Source organism: Megalopta genalis, chromosome 5 (assembly GCF_051020955.1).
Source record: "Megalopta genalis isolate 19385.01 chromosome 5, iyMegGena1_principal, whole genome shotgun sequence".
Classification (NCBI taxonomy): domain Eukaryota; kingdom Metazoa; phylum Arthropoda; class Insecta; order Hymenoptera; family Halictidae; genus Megalopta; species Megalopta genalis.
In genome coordinates, this window is record NC_135017.1 from 31278993 (window position 1) to 31297846 (window position 18854).

At 31.6% G+C, this 18854-nt stretch overlaps 1 protein-coding gene across 1 annotated transcript in view; it reads left to right on the top strand.

Moving 5' to 3' along the window:
• Tat (Tyrosine aminotransferase) overlaps positions 1-18854 on the top strand; it is a 94945-nt gene that overhangs the window by 65039 nt on the left and 11052 nt on the right. The window contains exons 5-8 of the mRNA XM_076522335.1: positions 5283-5474; positions 7648-7730; positions 14426-14495; positions 18125-18253. Of these exons, the coding sequence (XP_076378450.1) occupies positions 5283-5474; positions 7648-7730; positions 14426-14495; positions 18125-18253 (474 nt within the window). The remainder of the gene's footprint in view (positions 1-5282; positions 5475-7647; positions 7731-14425; positions 14496-18124; positions 18254-18854) is intronic.

Here is an 18854-nt window from a genome sequence, read left to right on the forward strand (position 1 = left end):
ATGCGTAAAGAAGACACAAAGATCAATTTCATTTTTCTTTTAAATGGAATCACATAGCGTTTGTTGCATTAATCGATGCAGCTCGTTATTTACAATACAAGTGCACTAACAATGATGTATAGAAATGGAAGGGGGACACGTGGAAAATCTTCTGTAAATATCGAAAAGTCAGTAGCAATGAGATTTTGGAACAATATCCCAGATAAAACATTGAAACGTTGTTTTAACGTCTGAAATAAGACGTCTTAAAGATGTCCATTTTAGGGCGTAAGATGTTCCGACCTAAAATGGATGTAAAATGTACGTCTTTAAGACGTACATTGCTTATTGGATACAGTTGTTGAAAAATATAAAAAAATATAAAAAATAAAAACACCTGAATTTTCATATTTGCAATGATCCATATCTACGGATTAGAAAAAAATGGTTTCCACTCTCAAAGTCGATGATTTTGACCCTTAGTCGCTTGATGAATGTTCTGAAAAAGTAATTTGCTTAAATAATAATTAAAAAATAAAATTTGTATTCAGTTTTTCCTATTATTTGTGTATCCATTTTAAATTATTTTACCTCCACACATTCTTCATAATTTAAGATCTAAGAGACAATGTAGTATGGTATGAATTATGTTGTTAGTTAAATTAGAAGGAAAGAAGTCTACGAGAAACGATGGACTTATCTAAGACAGTTGATTCTTCGCTTTGTAAAAAGATTGCAAGTGAGTTATAGTACCTCGCCAGAAGCGTAACTATTTCTATCAATATTTGTCTTGTAGGTTTATAACTCTTTCAACGATCAGAGTGTTTCGATTTAAACCCTGCAAATTGTTAAACCGAAGTAAAAGTGAGTTCTCTATTCGTTTTGTCTGTTTCTTTGCTCCCCGACAGAAGTTTTAATGCCGCCCCTGTCCTCGGCACACCGCGAACTGTTTTACTTCAGAACAGTAATTAAAACCACAGTGCCGTAGCTTTCCTTGCCTACAGGAGAGTGGGTTATAATCTACAGGTTGACACTGATTATCTATGTATATGAGCCTGCTAGTACCTCGTATATATGGGAAAGCTAACACAAATACAACACTTTCTGCTTTGAAAACGGAAAATGACAATGCTTATTTTCCTTAACACTCGACTGCTGCCGATGCAAGGCTGAGTTACTTTTGATCTTTCTTTTGTGTAATGATAAACATATAACTTGCTTTTAGAGTATCGTATTTCTGCACTGCAAGAGTTAAATTATTCCACACTGGAATCTAAAGTACGTTACTCGTTTTTAGCGACGTTACAAAATTTTGTCGAACATGTCATAAATGTTTTGAAGAGACAAATATTCTGATAAAAAGCTTTTCTTTCGGATTATACAGGGTGACCCATTTAAATTGATCCAGTCAAACATTTTCGAAACCGTCGACGATACTAAAAATAAAATTTCAAACGAAATTTGAATGGTTTTAGAGTTTAGTATTTCATTTTTTTACGTGGAATCATATATTTTTTATTAGACTAGTCGATTCAGCTCGTCACTCTCTGTATAAAAATGCTAAGGCATTTATTGCGAAAAATCATTGGTTTAAAAGATATTTGAGTTTTAATATCTTTTAGAGTCCGAGTAAATCTTTGCATTCAGGCTGAAGGTTGTATTTTTGAACAGCAACTTTAGATAAGCGACTGCTAAAACTATGCATTACTAAAATTAAGATATCTTCTAAAACAATGATTGTTTAGAATTCGAAGGCAACAGGATTTATGGTGCAAACGTGACTTCGTAGCTGTTTTTTAAGCTCAAAAAGTCCTTCTCGGCAATTATGGTTAGTTTCGCATTTGGCACTATAAACAGGAAGAAACTCGAAATCGGATCCTTGGACTTTCTCCTAGCCCCTTGACTCTTTGGAACGTGAAGTGCACATGCGAACCTCAGGACAGACCAGCGGAATTAGGAAAAACACGAGGCCCCGAACTTTCGGTTTTTTAACAACCTAATGGGCAGTTTTTCCAACAAAATCCGTATTGGCTGGTGGGTGTTTCTATCGTGCTGAAACTCCAAGGTGTAGGGACAGAACTTCATCAGAAGCAAAACGAAACTAAACGAATCTCCCTCGCAGAGATCGGGTGTAGAACAAAGCACTTGACGGCCACTGTTGACAGCCATCTTTCGAAGCTCTTGCCGGCCACTGTCGACGGCTACCTTTCAAAGCTCTTGCAGGCCATCGTTGATGGCCACTTTCAACACACGATCGTGTTTTTGAACCAGCAAAATAACGCGACGCTCGAAACAATGATATTTTGCAATAAATGTCGTAGTATTTTTATGAAGAGACCGAAAAGCTGAATCGACTAGTATAATAAAAAATATATAATTCCATTAAAAAGAATAAAGTTGTACTTCATACGTCCTCGACGCGTTCACCTAGAAAAAATATTATTAATATCAGATTACGTGTCTCTCAAAACTATTGAAATTTCGTTTGAATTATTTTTTAGATTTATCGACGGTTTCGAAGATATTTGACTAGATCGGTTTAAATGGGTCACTCTGTATATTTTCTAAATACTTTTACTAGTACAGTGGAATCTCGATATTTCGAACTTCAATGAAATAAATCTTCGAGTTTCAGTTTATCGTGGACTTGGCGTAACGGAAGTTCGACAAACGAAAATTCGACTAATTTTACGACTTGAGAAAGCGTAAAGTAGGGTTCTGCAGAATTTCATTCGAACGATGGATAAGAGATAAAGATTCGTATAATTAATCGATTTGTGTAAAAATGATTACTTTTAAGAATTAAGTTTTCTTCAAATGTTGCATCGGTGTGTCACGCATATATGCTTCCCTAGCCATTGTGCATGTTGCTCGATGTCGGACATTACGCATCGGTCGATTAGATTGATATCGGAACTATTGTGACCACGGTATTAGTAGCAGAAATTGAACTGATTCTGAATATATTCGCATAACTATCTTCTTATAAAATTACGTAAAAATAAAAACCGTCATCAATTATTCGCATTATTATTCGAATAATTTTAGAATCTCTATTCTAGGAATTATAAAAAGTAAAGAACTATTGGAATAAATTTATAAGAATAGAGAGTAATTTATGACAAATAATGAGCAATTGTTATTCGAATAAAATATTCGGTCGAAGAGAATTCATTTGGAATCTGTTGTAAAAAAAGCTAAAACTCAGAGAAATAAAAGTGATGATCACAGATCTGTTGATTCTCTTGAACTGATTCACTGATGTGGTAGAGGTGAATTTCGATTTGTAAATACTAGAGTTCCTCTGAATTCAAGTTATGCAGGTAAGATAGATAATTTAACACACGATAAATGGCTAGAGTTGAAGAATTTTTGTATCGAGTTGTAGAGGTTTTTAATTTTTACAGCTAGGGGGGAGGGGGAGTAGATAAAAAAAATTTCAATTTATACAAATTTTCGTGTCATCGAAGTACAATTATGTAATTTTATTTCTTTAAACATCAACACTGATCTCACATTTAATGGGTTGATAATTTAACAAATTATCCAACATATTACTTTCACGTAAAAATATTAAAATTATATATGCAGAAATACTATAAAATAAGAAATACAATATTGAAGAGCATGAATTAATTAAATGAGGATAAAATTATTAATCTGATATATATGGAAGAGTAATTTAATAATAAATAAAGAAGATGAAGCGTTAAGTGCTAATATAATAGGAATAAATATTTTTGATAACAATGTTGGATATATAAATTGATTTATAACTACAAATGACGTAAATGCATATAACTAAAGGAATTTTGATATTAATAGGTAAACAGACTATTATAAAATAAGTTATATCTTTTATTGTTAAATATATTCAATAATATGAAGGGAATATTTCTAATTTTAATCATAATCTAAATATTAATAAAAAGTTTGTTTCTTGGATATAATTGTTTATACATAAATTATTTATAATAATTAATATAGAAGTTAATTCTGAAATAAGAAAGGATATAATTCTTAATATTTTTGAAATTATAGTGTAATATAATTGAAAAAGTTATTGAAGAAATCTCTAGTAAAATTCATAAAATAAATACATTATTTATATAAATTGTATTATATCGTCTAACAAATAGAATTAAAACATTAAATATACTAAATAATAAAAACATTGAATATTTATGTGATTTGCAACATCCAAACATATCGAAATCGAGAACAACAAACGTTAATACGAAAAAGTTTGTCGCAGATTTAATGAGGAAAGCATTAATGTTTATATGGAGATTTCATAATATCGTTTCAATCTGTGACAAATATATTATTGATGATGAGCTTTAAATATATAGTGTTAGACACTTTTTCATTATAAATAGATCATTAATCAATTCAATCTACTCTAAAATCATATAGAAAGTACACAAGATAAAGAAAGCAATTTGTATACGCGGCATGAAAGTTTAGAATACTTGTACAGCTTTTTCAGTTTAACAATTAAGATTACGTATCCTTTATTTTTAACTAACACAGTAATGAAGATCTTTGGAATTCTATACTACAGAATTAATGACCCAGAAGTTTTACCAAAACTTACCTTAAATACGTCGTCTCGTCTACTAACAGTGATTAGAGATAAAGGAAGCTACACCTAAATTACTTGATTAACAACGCTGTATCGTCAAAGAAATGTGTCGCAATAAATTAGTCTTTATTAGAAATTTTCTAAAGTTCCATGCCGCGTTTTTAAAGCTTGAATTTCAAATTGTTGTATTTTAATTAAGTGTATATTATTGAGTATATTAATGACGTGTAGACAATTATCTATTTTGTAAACATATTTTACATTATGTACGAATCAGTTTCCATAAATATTTAAGCAGCAACGATCACATATTTTCAATAGTTTTAATAATATTTCTACACTTACTAATATGCGGAAGGAAATATCTAGACCTATAAACTATACAATATCATCTTCATACGTTGATTTTAATTTTATAAAAATACCTTCAACTTTTGCTTTATTTTAATAACCAAATCTGAAAACATGTCATTTTAAAAAAAAAACGTTGATCACTTTGAAACGTTGGAACATTGACATCGAAGAGAAAAGTTCGTCTTATTGTAATATTGTATTAGCCTCTTTCGCTCGAAATATAGGTTAGCTGAGATATTTTATTGTCCTGGTTGCAGATAATAATTCACCTTGCATATGAAATGTAAAACGTTATATCTGTCGACTGCAAATGCAACGATAAAATAATTATGAGTTTGTTGATAAGTTGATTATTAATTTTCAGCCTGAGCTTAACTGGGAAATTGACCTAGATGACTTGGAATCGCAAATTGACGAATCGACAGCAGCCATCATTATAAACAATCCTTCCAATCCGTGCGGATCTGTGTTCAGCAGGGATCATATACTCGACATTCTCGACGTGGCCGCCCGTTACTATGTCCCAATTATAGCCGATGAAATTTACGAATACATGGTACGTGCTCAATAATCATCTGTTATAATAGCCAACAAATAATTTCATTTTTCATGAAAACTAACGCATATGCAGTCTCGTATAAACTAGTTTATCCAACGTAAAAGTGCGGTTGCATTCGTAATTAATTGTAATTCCATTACTTTGTGGTAGAGTTAGGCATTTCTCGACAAAATTTTACGATGACTAAAATTATGATTGACGATTAATCAGATTAAATTAGTCATTAGTTACAAATGTTTTATCAAAAGTAATTGCTTTCATTAGACGCGTTTGGCAACAATACTTTCATTAGTCATTATTACATGTTAATTCTTAGTTACGTTTATCGAGTCACGATCGTTGGTCATTCGTCATTAATAATTATATTAGTATTGAAATTTCGGGCACGATTTACCGAATAATATACCGAATAGAATAAGTTATCGGACAAGAACTTTGCAATTAGGATACTTATGAAGGCGAATTCTAATTTGTTTACTTAATGCATTCACTTATACCAGTATACTATTATGCTTATGATGTATAATTGTAAATTTATTTGTTGTATTGTATTTACATAAAATACCAATTTCTGTTAACTCCATTAAGGTAACTAAAATCATTTTCTGTTTACATGTAGGGGTACTTTACATATCCCTACGTATTATTAATTTTAGAGAATGGTTATACCTTCTCATACCTTCATATACTTTCATATACCTTCATATACCCTCATATACATTCATATACACTCATATGCATCCATACACACTCATATACTTCATATACATTCATCTACATAAGACACCAGTTTCTAACGTGAATTTTATTATGAATCAAAATGACCCTGCATTCGTCTCCCGCGACCGTCAAAAACCATTCGTCTTCCGAAAGTTAATATTTATTTTTAATCAATTTTTGCAGTATATATTAATAACTATCGATTACCCCTTATCACATTAATTAATGACTGATGACTAATTTAATCAAGTTTTCACGGATCACAAATGACTAATTAATGAATCATTAATGCGTAATTACTAGTCATCAATTACCGTGTATTTCAACTACGATTAATATTCTTTAATTACTAGTAGAGACTGCGGATTTTATGCATTTTTGGCAAGGGTAACTACGTCAAAAGGGTAAAGTTGTAAAAACAAACGAATTTGAAAATATTTTTATATTATGTACAACTTATTCAAATGATTAAAAGAGGAAAGATATTTTCACTTAGACATTAGTTAGATTTCCGATTACATTTTGTCCAACTTTGCTTTGTGGGTATTGTTTTTCCTTCTTCCCCTCACTATACCTTCTACCACCTTGTCTCTGTCTACCCCCTTCCACAACCTTTCTTTCTCGAATAGAATTAATTGGAGGACTAAAGTCAGAGATTCCGAATTAGGTAGTACTATGGCTGGTTCGAAGGAAGTCAGACTTGGTTTCCGGGATCTGAGAATGTCTAAGCTCGGGCTTCCAAACTACTAAACCTATACTGAAGAAGTACAGAGGTCCATAAGCTTGCGTCCATGGCTATAGAGTTCATCAAGGTCCTGATCTCTTAGTCCTGGTATCTGGAAACTTCGTATTTAAATATTGATAGAGATCGTCTGACGTAACAAAATCTAGGTGATTCAAATGCAATTGTAGAATTTACGTTGTTTTTACTAGACCAGGAGTTGATTTAAGGGGTCATGCTTAATTAAGAGTTTAAAAAATGGTGTTTCTTGGGAATTTTCTTCTCAAAGATATCAAATAAACAGTTAACTCAAAACTTTCAAGGTCACGATTCAACGTAAATTTTCGAGTACGAAACTTTCGAATTCGAAACTCTCGATGACTATGGAAACTTTAAAAAAATTACTGTAGAAGAAAAATATACTTGCTGGAAATAAATAATTCAATACTTTTGATTAATTACTAACTAATTTCAGCCTAACCTCACTTGTCTTCCTTAACCTATTTTGCTTATTTTGCTCCTTATCTCCAAGTCTAGTTTTTAATATTTTCTTCATTATGTCAAGGTTATACATGGCTATGTCTATATTATGTCAAAATTATAGAATTTTTTGCATTACAATGATTCAAAAAGACACGTAGGTGGCTAGCATTAGCTAAGAGTGATAGCTAAATGAAATATTATTTCTGAACTATTCCAATTAGTCGATGTTCTTTTTGCTTCTATTAGGTTTTTCCTGGGCGGAGTTTTTATCCATTGGCGTCGTTATCAAGCGAAGTTCCTATATTGTCCTGCAGCGGCCTGACAAAAAGGTAAGTTTCAATTGATTAAGTTACATCAGTATAATTTAAACATAATTACCACAATACATTTGTCAAGCTTTTGTATGTCTTATTTTATCGACTGAGTGTATTGGTATGGTCTGTACACATAGTTATCCAAGATTAATGGAATCAATAGTACTATTTGTAATGGCGGAGGAAATAAATACCAAATGACATCCATTGGTGACTAACGATGTAACTTAATGAATCTCTGCAAGGCTTACCTGTATTTGCTCAAAATTCAAAAAGCTAGAAATACGCGTTTAACATTGTTTTTAACCCTAGGGTATTAAAGGTATTGCATGGTTTAAGGTCTGCTTAAGTGTGGGTCATTTTGTATCCATGCAAGAAAAAATGCTATAAATATTATTTTTTCTGTTCGAGATATATTTATTTATACTATATTGTTAAATAATACGTTCAGATATTTATTAATGCAAAAATAAAATATAAGAAATTTATAAAAGAACATTGTTAGAATAAAAATACATGTCACTTGTGAGTGTAGTAAATTTTCCCAAATTGTTCCTCAGCTTGGAAACAAAAATGGACAACTTGGGAAGAGCAGATACGATTATTCGAGCCTCGTGACTCATTTTTATAGTTGCTGATAATCGGCAACTATAAAAACTGATAATGGTATCTCCACTTCCCAAATTGTCCATTTTTGTTTCTAAACTGAAGGGCAATTTGGGAGAATTTACTGCACTCTCAAGTGACATGTATTTTTATTCTAACAATGTTCTTTTATAAATTTCTTATATTCGTATTTCAACGACGTTTTAAATTTTTTCGGGACAAAAAAAACAGTTAAAATTGGTGGTACTGCATACTCTCAAACATAGTCGCTTTTAAAAAAGGCCATCTCACGGCGTCCACGATTCCGGTCATTCTGCTCTCCTGATATAAAAAAAGGCGAAAGTTCCTTAATTAGCATGAATTTGGCTATAGCAACTACTAAAACAAAAGAAAGAAGTCAGTAATTAAAAAAGTGGCTGATTCTAGTAGGGGCCGTAGTTAAACATGTATTAAATATGTACTTAAAATTTTTAATCTATTGGTCAAGTAGGTTTTGAGATATCATGGACACCATTCTGAAAAACATAATTTCAAAACAAAATGCCTTTAGTATATCGATTATGATATAAAGTCGTCACATTCTTCAAACAACCATAATTTCGTTAATTTTTGAAACTATATCCTTTAGGAATATGCAAAAAAATTGATTTTTTTAGAAGTTCAGACTAGAAAATCCCCTCAAACTCCATTGTTCTAACGTAAACATTAGCAGCTTAATTCTGTTATGTAAAGCGTTAAGAAACCATGTATGAAGTGCAAAGAATCCGGCGGTGGAACGTTTGTATAATTTTTGTTGAATATTTTTCGCATATAATGGTTTTTACATTATAACATTAGAAGAAAGTTTCAAAATTGAATCCTTATATTTCTTTTTTATTCTTATCAAAGAGAAGTTAATGATAACGAAAGTTGGAGAAAAAGAAAAATGGAGAGGATTATAGGCTGTATACATTGTATAAAGGGGAAATAGGCTTTTTTAGAGAGTGTAAAAAATCTTTACCACTATTGTCTTAAAAATAAACGTGACTCTAACCACAAGTAACAAACATTAATGCGCAGAATGCATTTAGTTTTCGCGGTTTATGAAATTAGCTTAATGAAATAATTCTTGCCAGTGACAATCACTGTCATTGCCGATATTTATACAAATATTGCATATTCTTCGTAATGCTTACGTTTTAATATTTAATATATATATTAAATATATATATTTAATATTTAATATATATTTTATACATTTAATATTTTATATATATATTAAATATTAAAACGTAAGCATTACGAAGAATATGCAATGTAAGATATTTAACATGTAACATATTTATCACAAAAGATAAATATCTTACATGTGTTTTACATTTCATTCAGTTCATTTTGCAACAATAGGTAAATCACGAATATACTTCACAAATCATGAAATTTTCATATTATATATCGTATCATCCATTTTGAAATCTAGTCAATATAATTTGTCTTTGTTCAGTAATATGGATGCAATCAATAATATTTTAATAAATGTAGACTGTGAAATAGAGCAATACCAAATATCAGATCTAAATTAAATTCCATCGTGCTGAACATATTGATTCCAGAATTCGGCTGCTATGGCCAGGTGACTATCTTGTGGACAAGAACAGCTTTATACAGGGTGATTCACGGAACTGTAACAAGCTATATTTTTGTTCTGTTTCGAGTTAGAAAAAAATGTTAGAGGAAGAAGATGAATGGTCTTTAAGTGATCATAATGTGAAATAAATAGTTTTCCCACAAGTGGACGCATAAAAATCATGTAAACATCATCGACGTTTTTCTAAATGGATACTTACATTTTTTTCGTATATATCGGAACCTTTTGTTATTCTGAGTAAGAAAGTGTTAGAGTAATATTATTGAAAAATGAATAGTTAAAAAAATTTTTTAAAAACATATCTTCATCGAAGTAAATGTTCAAACACCTTCCCCTCACATTCTAAACATTTAACACAACATTTTTTAATCGTTTTCATTACTGAATTAAGATGTTGCTTAGTTACTGCTCTGCAATGAACTGCAATTTGGTGTTTTAGATCTTCTACTGAATTAATTGGATTTGCGAGTACCTTATTTTTTATGTCCCCATAGAACAAAATCCAGAGTTTTTAGATTAGGCGAACGAGGTAGCCACTATTGGAGAACGTGTACTGAAGCATTTATTGGCATATGCAAGTGTAAGGAATTGCGGAACTATCCTTGTATTGTGCGCTGATGCACCATCCTGTGGAAGATATTCTAAATTTGATCGAGTTTGTAATACAACATCATGAAAAAATTTTTGTAAAAAGTCTTTGAAATTATTCATTTTGCGATAATATTACCCTAACACTTTATTATGTAGAATAAAGAAAGGGTTCAATATATGCAAAAATATGTATCTATTTAGAAAAACGTCCATAATCTTTACATTGACAAGAAATATGGTATAATCATCTTAAAGCTCTCCTTAAATAATGTTATTTTAGCTCAAAACATGTTCAATCGAACTATGGAATGGTTGATCACGTTCCGTGGTTCACCCTGTGTATTAATTATTAAAGTTAAAATTCTTAAACTTATACGACATAGAGATGAAAAGTATGTACATAATTTATGTATATATCCTGCATAGTTTCAGAATATCGTTTGTGCGTTTTCGACATATTTCTTACGTCTTCGTACACATAGTGTCCCAAAAATATTGTAAGCTTTTGAAAGAAGTGATTCCTGAGGTCATTCGAAGTTACTTATTCCTTGGCGAAAATGTCCTCCGCAACTTTGTTAACGAGTTATCTACAAAAAATACTGATCGATCAAAGAACGACTTCGATTGGTGTCCCGCCCATGCGATCAATGTTGCATCGCGCTTGTTATCGTGCCAGAACCCGCCAACCATACTTGATCTATGATTAGTCTCTATTTTTCGTCCATAACTTGTTAGCAAAGCCTCGGAGAACATTTTTGCTAACGAAAAAGTTACTTCGAGTAACCCGACGTGTCACCCCCTTCGAGGACTCACAGCAATTTTCGGACACCCTATATATTTCACCTGTATAAAAATCCCCAGTCTAGTCATCACCTTGTAAAAGTATAATAAATGAGGTTCGATTAATTTATGAAATTCTTGATTTATTTTTAAATACACATTAATATGCAGGGCGAGTCTCGCAATATGACGACATAAAATTGTTGTACGAAAAAATGTTTCAGATAGAAGTTATATGGTTTGCAGGGGGACATATAATTCTGTAATCAGTTTTACGTTGTTTTGTTTTTTCATCAAAATATGAAGGTCACCTTCAATTTTTTTAATGGAATGGTTTATATTTCTTCCTGAATTCGGTTAAAACATCGAATTCTACATAAAAAAGTATTACACCAAATAGCGTCTGAAATAAATTTTTAATTTTTTTTGTTTACATACAGAAAATATGCTATATGCTATGATGCTTGCCGAATTCGTCTCAGCATCCCCTAAACGATGTGTACACAATTATAGGTCAACTTATAAAAAATTGAAGGTGTCCTTGGCAATTCCAGGGAAGAGGGTTAACAAAAAATTTGGTACAATCATGTTAAAGTTCACCTTAAACTATGTTATTTCAGCTCAAAAGGTTTCCGATTAAACCACTAGCAACAGAATAAATGAGCTAATCACGTTGCCTGGTCCACCCTGTTTAATTTGAATATATAAATAAATAGAATCACTTTTATTTTTCTTACAAAGTATATGTTACTTTCTCATATAGATTCACCCTTCTTCATGATGTACATAGATATACGTTGTGCATATGAAAAATTAATAGTATTCTATAATTCCAGTAAGCTATCTCGTAGCTCGAAATTTAACCACTTAGCTGAGTCGATCTATTTTTAAGATCAATTTTGTATGCGTTTTATAGATCACACTGAGTGCAGTCTTTTTCGGCAAGTTGTTCCAGAAATATTTTTAAATGTTCGAAATTTATGAATATGTTTTACAAGGATTTTAACCTAAATAGTAGGAGAAGTATGTTTGTTGTAAAATGTAAAATTGCCATTTCCTTATCACACGTCGTCCGTAGTTAAAAGGTTAATACGGAATTTTACCAATTCAATGAATTACTAAAATGTTCGACGATGTTTTGTTTCTAAATACGAATGAAAGAATCAATGTCTTATTTGACATTCCCAATCATTAGTGTAAGTAACATGTAGCTGTTAAATAAAGTGGCAATCGAAATAAAATACGATTTCATTCAATATAATTTCATTACTTCAATAACTACATTACAAATATCGTAATCTACTATTATAAATATTGATTACGTATAAAATACGTAATCTTACATCTTTTTTTCAGATAGTACAAGATTATCATCAATTTTATTACAATTTTAAAGTGTTATTGTTGAATAATTACACTACTGTTCTAATCTATAAATTAATGTTTCCAGATAACGTAATGAACATTGAAATATTTATTTAATATGAATAAGAAATAATACGAATAAAGTAGTAAAATACGAGCACGGATCAGTTATGGAGTTATGGATCATCGTGTTCCATGTTCAATGTCCCTATTTTCGAATGTGCATTTTTCTCACATAAGCAACACATCCACACATATTCATAATTACAAAACTTGAAGCCTCTATTGAGTGTAAGATATGTTTTTTGTTGTTACATCTTTTCATTTATGCAGGAAGCGTTTAAATGATTAATTCATTTTTTCTTGTATTTGTTAATAAGAAACATATGTACTTTAAACTATATAACATTAACATTGTAAAAATCTATTCACTTTGGATGCAATTTTCTCTTGCTGCAATTTTTTTTTCTCCTCTCGGCTAACTTTTCTTTTCTTCCTGCAACTGTTCTTACCTTAAGGCCTTTTCCTGTTTTATTATTTGTTGCGATTCTTTTACTTACACGTATGTGACATGAACACTTGAATTTTATATACTATCTACACTCCCCATAGCGTAACAAAAAGAATTCAATTTATTTTCCATTCGCTGCAAAAAATGCGTTTAAGAAAACTATGCATGTATTTCATAAACTGGTACAATCAGTAACGACACTGTCCTTGCCTATTAAATACGAATACCAACTGTTAAAACACACGTATTCAAATAAACATTTCCTTTTACATTTGATTGTTACATAGCAGTATCTCTCTTTCTCTCTCTCTCTCTCTCTCTCTCTCTCTCTGTGTGTGTGTGTGTGTGTGTGTGTGTGTGTGTGAATGAATTACAGGTTGTTCCAAAAGTTACTCGTAATCGAGAAATGAAGGCTTCCTGAGGTTATTTGAAGTAACTTTTTCTTTAGCGTAATTGCAATCTGCGGCGGGAAACAATGGCCAATGAGAGGCGAGATCAATGAGCAGAACCGGGCTTTGTCCACTCATTGGCTCGGCCAGCTCGCGCCAGCTGTTCTTGCCTCTCATTGGTCACTGTTTTTCGTTAAGAACTCGTACATAAAGACGCGGATTGCATTTGCGCTAAGGAAAAAGTTACTTCAAATAACATCGAGAACGATTGCTAGTGACTTTTGGGACACCCTGTATAAAGAACAATGTTAAAAAATATGGATAGAATTTTTTCATACACTTTCATATGCTCTATCTATTTTTTTTCATCGTATCATTTGTATTTATGATACTGCTTGAGGATGGGGTCACAATTGGAGCGATGTTTCATAATAAATAGTTTTACCTTCATGAGATTTGGTTTCTCGTTTTATCGCTTACTGCAGTTATTGGTGTATCATAAATGCATGAAAGCCTGCCTTTATTAAGCAACAATCGATAGAGTTCAATACGAACGTATTAATCCGCCTACGCTCGACTAGTACTAAATTGTCAACTAATTCCCATTTCTGTCTGACTGTATCACGTACACGAGAAATTCACTTTTAAATACAGTGTTTCGAACACTTTAATCCGTCCTGTTAACAAATCCTACTAAACGAACTGCTAAATCGTTTTCCATTTTCTGACGGATTTCCCGTCGAGCTGTGGTCCAATCATCGTATCGCTCATCAAACGGCCGCATTACAATGGTGTTTCTGTTTCATTGAATTGTAAACGAACAATCCCGACGATGTTGCAGATTTTTAGTACCAGGTTGGCGTATGGGCTGGATAATCATCCATGATCGTGAAAACGTTCTAGAGAAAGAGGTGGGTAACAGAATGGCAAGTTATATACATGCCTACGCAACAGCTTGAAAATAATTGCTTCTTCGCTCGTATTGTTTCTATAACGAGGGCGGCCGCGTCCCGCGAGCCTCGTGCTTCTGCACGATTGGATTAAATTCCGTTGATTAAACTTTATCCCGTCATTAAAGTTCGCTTCTTGATACCATTCGCCTCGTCCTTAACTATACTCCAGGATTAATTCTGATACAAACAGAAAAAGGTTGAGTAAGGAATGGTCAGAAACAATGAATTAGGAAGCACTATATAGATGCGAAACGTAAAGACTTAAACTTTACTCTGTGGGATCTTTACGTACAGGGTGTCACAAACTTATACGGCGTGTTTCACGTAACTGTCGCCACGATTTCTCGAGCACTTCCGACAGTCTGACAAAAAAATGTTCTTAACAATAGTCAATCAGTTTTTAGTCAGCTACAGAATGCTATATAAAAAAATTCCAGAAAAAATGTTTTATTGCAAAAATCAAGGTCGCCTTCATTTTTTTAAAATTGTATTTTATATATTTTACTTCATATTATTGTAGCTTGTTGTCAAAACGAACGACCTGTTTTATTATAACCTCCCGGTGACCTTGACGTCAGACAAAGTGATCATCAATGAAGCGATGCTGCTTTAGCTGTTCCATATTTCGAATTGATACAACGTAAACTAAAACAATTTTCAACGAAAACATCACTTCAAAGGTTTCATTTTTTTTTAAGTCAAGGTCATCCGAAGGTCATGGTTCGTTCAATTTGACCTAACACGAGCTACTATAATATGAAGTAAATAATGTACCATGCAATTTAAAAAAATGAAGATGACCTTTATTTTTTTGGAATAAAACATATTTTCTGAAATTTGTTACAGCAATCTGTAGCTGATCAAAAACTGATTAACTTTTGTTTGGAACATTATTTTGTCAGATTGTTGAAAATGCTCGAAAAATTGTGGCGACAGTTACGTGGAACACCCTGTATGTCATTCGTTTGAGATTTTCCTGGCATTACTTCTTCTTGAATTATGACACTAGGTGAGAAAGTGATGTGTGCAAATTTGAAATCAATCGGACGACGAGTATTCAAATTTTTATGATTTCTTTGTATTTTCGATGATAAAGTATAAACAAAAACTTTTTTGTTTACAGTAGACGCCCGATTATCCGGCTCCGCTTTAATGGGCTACATTTTTTTAGAATGAAGACTATTCAGCTATTCATATTTCATGCATTTTCTTGCGTAATTCTTCTCATATTTATTAATCATTTTTTCATTAGTACTAAATCTCTGAGAACAGGATTCCGCATTTCTTTCCATTATTATCATCCCAAATTTAATAAGTGACGAAATTATCGAGTCTAACGTTCAACCAGAATTTATGGAAAATGAGGAATCAAATAATTTAAGAACTTCGAGTACAAATGGGGATGGCAAAGTGAGTCATGCAGAAGGAAATGAGATATGTTGAACAGCATGAAAATTCAATATCACATTAAACAGCGGAATTTTTTGAAGAATGACATTCAATAATGTAGCATTATATTAAATTTAGATGCTTTGATTTTATACATATATGTACCGTATGTAAATACATAAGTGTACACACACACACACACACACACACACACACACACACACACACACACTCGCGCGCGCGCGCGCGCGCGCGCACGCACGCACGCACGCACGCACGCACATTATTAAAAAGAATGAATATTATACATATATATCATTTTTTTCAATATACATAATCTATAAAACATGCTGTCAGATTAACCGGCCATTCGTTTATTCGGCCATAGTCTAATCCCGCAGGGAACAGATAATAGGGAGTCTACTGTACCATCAAATACAAGTAGTATATGATGCAGAATCTAATTCTCATGAAATTTTTGTGAGAGATGTTCTCCGAAAAGTACTTGACACGTATTTCTCTGATCGCCTTTTTCATTTCTTCAAAAAAAGCCGTGGAACCGTGACTTTCATTACAAGTAGCATAATTCTATGATGGGATATAAAATTCGTAATCAATTATGACCAATTCCTTAATTATAATAAAAATTGTGTAAAATAGCAATTTGAATTATATATATAGTAAATACCAATGAAAATAAAATATTTTCCACGGACCAAAACCAAGAGACATTTGTTAAGTGTTTGTAGAAAAAATAACTGAAACTTGTTTATTATTTAATTTGAGGTCATTTATCACGAAGAGATACGAATTTATATGATTAAAAAAATAGGATTAAAAAAATTTGTAATTTAGTTGCAAATAACTATTATAATCAACTGACAAAATATTTCCTTATTCGTAATAATTTGACTGCGAATTTTATACACTTATGACAAACATAAATAGATAGAATATAAAACTGTAAAAGAATAATAATAAAAGTAAAACTAATAATAATAAAACTATTAAAAGAATTTAAGAATATTGTTACGTTATTTTCAACTTATTAGAATTATTAGGAAAGGAAAGATATCTTCGTCCAATTTTGGTTTCATACAATTAAGCTAGACAAGTTTGATTTTGCATAAAGATCCGCAGTCTAGTAATCATTATTGATGAGGGGAATTATATTTCGGCTACTTATAATAGTTATTCACGAAGGAAATTTATTTCAATTGTTCGTGACATCTACTTTGGTTGCACATAACAGATATCAACGAGAGAAACTCTATTTTAGTTAGCGACGTCTAATAGTTAGCGACGAGGAAAAATGACTTCGGTAGTTGATAACAGTTATCTTATGATAGGAACTGTATTATTTATAATGTGGATACAGACACGAAACTTGGACAGAAATGTGTTTTGTCATTAAAAGGTCCTAAAATTTATTATGCATACATTTATTTTACATTTTACACGTGTATGTAATGTACTTGAACGAATTGAATTCATTCACTGTCTCAATGGTTGTATTCATATATTTCTTTTACCTTCCCAATGGTGTAACAAAAATGTTTTAGATATAATTTTATCAGTATTTGAAGATACAAGAAAGATTACAAGAAACGTTTTTTACTTAAAAACGCCGAGGTTATCTAAGATAGTGTATCTAGTGACAGTAAAAATTATATAAAACTGATTAAGTTAGAAAATAATTCTGATACAAGATGTTTTATAGCTATTTACTAGTTTCTTTAAACTGACTTATTTAATAACGCTAAATACGACAATATAACAATTTCATAATATTTATTAAAAAACTTTATGGGTCCCCTGTAGATAAGCAAGAACACACGTATTCAAGTTATAAAATCATACTTTTACAATGCATTTTGTATTGTTATTATATTAACGTAATATCATTTTATTTACAGAAAGGAAGATATTAATGAACTAACAAATAATCAGAGAGTAATATTCGTTGTGACGCATATTAATACCTTGCATTTAATTCGATAGGCGAACTGATAATTTCAATCGAATGATGTTACAAAATATTTCAATTTACAATTTGAATTAACATATCGTTTCGCGTAGTTATCTATAATGGAAAACTGGTTTATTAACATTACTTTAGCTGATGTAACAAATGTTATAATATTTTTCATTTTTAACAGGCACAAAATTTATTCAACAAAATTTATTTCTTTTTGTAGATACGAAAAGCTCTACACTGCCTCAGCCAGAGAATTATCGGTAGTAATACGATCATACAGGGTGCTTTACCTGCCATTTTGAGAAATACTCCGCAGACTTTCTACGACAACGTCATCCATACTTTATACGTTAGTATCTAATATCTCTAATTAGTGATGGATATTTAATGCATTTTGTACAAAACGTCAGTAATTTGAACTCTGCGCGTCCGAACGCCGACTATAATCGATGCTTAGAATATTATTAAATTCTGCATAATTTTACCGGATCTACGCTACTGTCTTCAGACAATTCACTTTGTTAATGTAACACACATACGTTATGGCACATGTGCCATAGGTAAATGGTTAATGTAATATTTGTCTATTGCATTGTGTTCAATCACTGTCTTTTGACATAACAAGACTTTATCAGACAAGAATTTATTTAATGTATGCAATACGTTCATATCTATAGGGTGCCCTAGAAGTCACTCGCAATCGCAAAATCAGGGCTTCCTGAGGTCATTTGAAGTAACATTTTCCTTAGCGCAAATGCAATCAGCAGCTTTGTTTACGAGTTATTAACGGAAAACAGTGACCTCCTAAACAAAGCCACGGATTATATTTGCACTAAGGTAAAAGTTGTTTCAAATAATCTCAAGAATTCCTTATTTCCCGATTGTGAGTAATTTTTGGGATACCCTGTATATATTAGGTCTTCCGGAAAGTTCTGTCTGATAATGTCATT